This window comes from Mesitornis unicolor, unplaced genomic scaffold, assembly GCF_000695765.1.
Source record: "Mesitornis unicolor isolate BGI_N332 unplaced genomic scaffold, ASM69576v1 C13620040, whole genome shotgun sequence".
In the NCBI taxonomy this organism is placed as follows: Eukaryota; Metazoa; Chordata; class Aves; order Mesitornithiformes; family Mesitornithidae; genus Mesitornis; species Mesitornis unicolor.
In genome coordinates this window covers 1-5,005 of record NW_010223306.1, presented here as the reverse complement: position 1 = coordinate 5,005, position 5,005 = coordinate 1, and the positions used below count along the sequence as shown (strand labels likewise).

The 5,005-nt window shown below is 39.2% G+C and overlaps 1 protein-coding gene across 1 annotated transcript; it reads right to left on the bottom strand.

Moving 5' to 3' along the window:
* Positions 1 to 495: 495 nt before the first annotated feature.
* On the bottom strand, positions 496 to 4,681 carry CRLS1 (cardiolipin synthase 1). The gene is made up of 6 exons (XM_010193295.1): positions 4,546 to 4,681; positions 3,818 to 3,947; positions 3,319 to 3,404; positions 2,827 to 2,895; positions 2,408 to 2,499; positions 496 to 817 (listed from the first exon to the last, which is right to left on the bottom strand). The coding sequence occupies exons 1-6, from the start codon at positions 4,645 to 4,647 to the stop codon at positions 730 to 732; spliced, it is 567 nt and encodes a 188-aa protein (XP_010191597.1). The 5' UTR covers positions 4,648 to 4,681; the 3' UTR covers positions 496 to 729.
* Between the last annotated feature and the right edge of the window lie 324 nt (positions 4,682 to 5,005).

The following is a 5,005-nucleotide window of genomic DNA, read 5'->3' as shown; positions in this document are numbered from 1 at the left end:
TTCTTTCAATCACTAGAAATGAATACATAGCATGAGAAATGTAACTCCATTTGGGCACGGACTCTTCACTGTTCAGCTGACCCTTCTGAGACTCAAAACTCTTCTCTGATGAGTACAGTTCACTGTTGCTCACATTTTACAGGAAAAGGGACCAAGGTAGCAACTCTTCACAGCTTATCCATATCACCACAGAATATGACTTAAAATCTCTCACTCTGGTTTAAATTTCCGAAGATACTGTTGTTCCTCAATGACAAACTTTCCTCTGCAGCAAGCTGACGTACATCATTCAATCCTAATGAGCAATGCTGGTTTTACTGAATTAGGTTGAGGTATGAAGACAAATTTGTTCTTGAATTGCTTTTTCTTCTCAGATCTCAGCCTACTCGGTGTCTTGCATGAAGATGGCAAAAAAAGCTGGTAAAAAGTGCATTACTTTGACTTCAAAAACAGTACAAAATTATTCAGAATGCACATGGCAGCAACCAGTAACCGGTGTCTTCAAGAATATTATTTATTTTTTTTGTAAACAACCTTATTGTTAAACAATTAAAAATACACTGAAAAGTCTCTCCCTAGATATATACACAGTACATGTTGAAACTTCATTGTGATGCCATGGTTTAAGCAAAAAAACAAGAGTTCTTGATCCAAAACTCAGTTGCATTACAACCACCTCCACCAGTACAGCACACCATGCTGCCAAGAACCAGCCCTTTCGGCAACACTTCATTTGTTATTTATCACTTGAACCGTTTTCCGGCCATAGTGGTAATAGCTGTAAGCAGATGTCACCGTTGTGAGAGCTGTGATGCACCTTTGGGGAAAACAGTTCCTGTAAGTCATTTGAGCCTAAGTACGACAAGGTGTTAAAATTTTAAGTGTCTTTCCTATTTTTCACTACACAGTCAAAGACTGTGTCCTACAGAAATGCAGTTTACAGTTTATATGCTGAAATTCAGTACTAAGTAGAAGATGAAAGAAACAAAGGAATTATCATCCAGCACTATGTTGCATGCTTCTGTTTAACTGCATACTAGGACTAATTTTTACCACACTGACACTTGTTTTATGAAAGGAAGACAAAACATTCAGCATCTGTCACCTACGTAATTTTTATCAGCTTGAGAAGTGACTGACGTGATAAACTGTACCTTGGTAGTATGAAAGGGGAGCATTCAAATCGCACAAGACTTTAACTCATTTTACCAAGCTGCAAAGCTGAAGCACAAGTTTCGGCTTCATCCTCTTTTGTTTCCTTCCCAGACACTGGGCAATAACTATATATATTCCTAAACCAGCAGTGCTCCTCTGCATCAAAGGCTGACACCATTCAGATGTGAGCCACCACTACAGACCTGCCCCTCCTTTGCCTTTGCCCTCCCTGGACCCACTGTCAGATTCATCCAGGTTGTTTTTGACAGCATTTACAGAGGACCCTGGTAAGTTACACCCAGCATTTCTCCATTACTCACAACATCCTAACCCTCTCAGAGTCCCAGATGTGGAGCAAGGTAAGCATCTTTCACAGATGCAATTCTAGATTTGGCTTTTCAACAGGATGAAAAACCACACTGACTGTTGAGATCAAGGTTCTTAGTTCCTTAAAAGCTCTGGGTTTTGATTTGCCCTTTTTTTAATTAAAAGACAAGTAACACTGAATTTTCCACTACTTTAATCTAAGTTACCATGTAATTCTGCTATCTGCTGTTTAGCCTTTTTGTTCTGAACTCTTACCTAAGTGCTCAGGAGAAATAACTGCACTGTTAACACCTGAGGTCAGCTACAACTCAGATTCAGATACAGCTCAGATCTCTGGTGACAGCAGTGAAAGGAACAGCCGTTATTTAAGGATGTACGCTCCTGTACGCCTGTTTTCATTTGATTCCTCCCCTTCCTTCCTATAGTCTAGCAGGAATCACCAATTTCTTCAGGTATTTTTCAAAGAGGCTTCGGAAACTTGGATTTCAAGATACCAGGTACAGCACAAAGCAAAAATAACACTTTCAATCTACTTTTACTGATACCAAGTTTGCTTTTTCAAGGACACTCATGGCATGAATAAATGAAGAACCCATACAGACTTTCTTCTCACTTCTTTTCTGTTAATCAGAATTTACACTTTGCCTATGTACACCATGCCTATCCTGAAGACCTGATTCTTAGCTATTACTCCTGGATCTTAACTAGTTTCATTTGACTACTTTTTGCCTGCATAGTAAATTAAGTGCCAATAAATACCTAGTTCCTCTGTCACTTAAGAATAAAGGTGTAAAAACTCAGGCATATGGGTCTATTACATCATCTGGGCACAGTTTTTTTTGTGTTCCACACAATTAGACTAATCTCAGTTATCAGCTATTTTAGAAGTACATTAAATTATCTGAAAAAAGTGAAGAGAAGTTACCATAATGTCTGCAGATAGATGCTGTCCACATAATTGAAAACAGGAGCTGCTAAAGAAGCTGCCACCAAAATTAGCTGAACTGCTGTGTTCATCTGATAAAAGCAAAATAGGAAACATGACCAAAATGAAGATGAGTATTATGCAAGGAATACCAACATACATTTTCATTACTGGTTTACATTTTCTGTATATAAAATAACACTTAGAAACCTCTTTTAATGAAGCACCTCAAAATTAGAATGTGTTCTGACAGAGTATGATTGAAAATATTTCAGAATTTAAGTTGCCTCCCAATTAGTTGGCACTACCTTGAAACTGCACTCAGCAGTAGTAGTAAACAGCCCCGTCCCTCCAACCTATGTACCACACCAGGTACTGAGGAATTATCCTTTGTAATAAGGTACTACTCTTACACTTACCTTGCTAATAAATGTTGGTTTTAATTGGGCAGTGGCATAACAAGGGTTAAAATACCTACTGAGTGTTCTCTGTTGGGGGAGAAAAGAGAAGAGAAAAAAAGAAGGCAATTCTAGTATATTCGATACATCACATGATACAGAAGAAAAGTCAACTGTAGCACTAAAGAACTATACTGCTACTGCTATTACATATTACACATCATAGACAGGAAAAAAAGAGTTATCAGTAGCTCTGAATCATCTTTATGAAACCTAGTTTATTAAATGCTGTTCTGCTTACATATCTATCTGGCAAAAGAACAAGCACAGCATTATACCTTAGGCTATCCACCCAAGTTTTAAGCAATCATCAAGTCTCAAGATTAAAATCTCTTGCTTACAACTTTGTTAAAGGCTTATGCATTTTTTTTTATACTTGTAAAAATACAGAATATTTAATAAAAATAAAATTATTACATGTTTATACAGTTTTGTTTAATGCTGTACACTTACCGGTGGAGAAAGAGTTTTGTATCGCACATAAAAAACAGCAGCAATGAGCGCTACATCCCTCAGAATGATCATGGAAGTAAGTGAAACTGAAAAACCAAGCCAACAGGATCTAGTGAAAAATCACATCCATGACTAAAACCAGAACAAAACTGAAGGAGCACAAAACACGAAGCAAGAAAAAATAAACACTCCCGACTTCTGAACACGTTTTATGCACGACTGCAGATTTTTAACGTGACTTCTGAAGAGGCTTCATCTGAAGCCTTAAAACAATCCAGTCTATGAGAAACTTTTATACAACCACTATTGCTTTAAAGAAAGCACATTTCAAACTGGCAGTAAGGCTTTCTGATTTGCAGGTCTATTGCAGTGGGGGAGGGATGTTTTGTAAGAATTTAACAGGGCAAATAGCAAAGTGCAACTGACAAAGCAAACATCTTATAGGCAACAGTAGCTTCTTTGCCTTACATAGCACATGCAAGTAATGACACTTTCTCACCTGGGATAAGGTTTGCACAAGTTAGGCTTACATAGAGCACACTGATGAGAATTTTATCAGCCAGAGGATCAAGAGCACTTCCCAGAGCTGACTTCTGATTAGCCCAGTTTCGTGCAATAAATCCATCCAACTAGAAAAAACAAAGTTCAGTGTTTCTATGTTAGAAAACTAAGAATAAAAACAGCTTACGTATGCTACTGTTACAGAGAGATTTCATGAATGATGTCACATAACACAACTAGTTTAGCTAAGATGAAATACGATACCTGCTAGCTGATACTTGTATCATGCTTTTTTCACACCACATTCCAGGTTTTGGAAGCTTCTAAACATACTCAATTCTCATTAAAGAGGAAAAAAAATGGAGGAAAAAAAAAAAGAGGAATAGGCAATCGATGTTCTAAAATTCACAGAATTATTGTCACGACAAATGCACCAGGTACACCTGCATATGGTAAGGGAGCACAAGATGCTGCTCAAGGAACCCTGAGGTCCCCCCTTTGCTCCACCAGCACCTAAGTTCCCTTCAGCTCTCTGTGAGCTCCCTTACCGATGTTGCAAAGGCTGTATTTACCATTTCTATAAAACAGCAAACAAAAGAGCTAATCTGGTTATTCATTTCCATTCCACACTTCTAAATTTCTAAGAGGCTAACTTTCAATGCATACCAAGGGGATCACCGTAACCCATACTGTCCCCCAAGTACTTCCAAACGAATGTAAACATACCAAGTCCGTTATGCCAGCCAAAACAAAGACACCGAGCGCAACGTTGAAGTTTTCTTCCACAATCAAATAGCCTAAAACTGGTGCCAAACCCATTCTTGCCATTGACAGGATATTTGGGATCGTCCAGGGGTTTTCATACTGTAAAAGTAAGAAAGCAAAGACTTCAGGCCAGAAAGGCAAACCCGAACTTGGCACATAACAGCGTTAATCAGGACAAACACACACTTTAAGCTGAACTGGCCAGAAAGCCTTGCCAGCTCTGGGAAGCAACCTGGAGCTTACGCAAGGCACACAGCCACGGCCTCGAACTGCTGAACGTTTACTTAGCCATCAAAAGGAGAGCACGCCGCCCCCCCGAGACCCTAAAAGCTCCTATCTGGCTGCAAGCTGGGGCGCGACACCAATGTTTCCAGCAGGCAGCGTGACTTTCGCCGCGTTACGGGGTAACGAGTGCTACCCC

Excerpts from the sequence above, each read along its gene's own strand:
- CRLS1 (XM_010193295.1), bottom strand. The coding sequence starts at position 4,647 with ATGGCAAGAATGGGTTTGGCACCAGTTTTAGGCTATTTGATTGTGGAA. Across the intron at positions 3,405-3,817 it reads TTGTGCAAACCTTATCCCAG|TTTCACTTACTTCCATGATC; the intron begins GTGAGAAAGTGT and ends TTGGTTTTTCAG. Across the intron at positions 2,500-2,826 it reads AACCAACATTTATTAGCAAG|ATGAACACAGCAGTTCAGCT; the intron begins GTAAGTGTAAGA and ends TGCTTTTATCAG.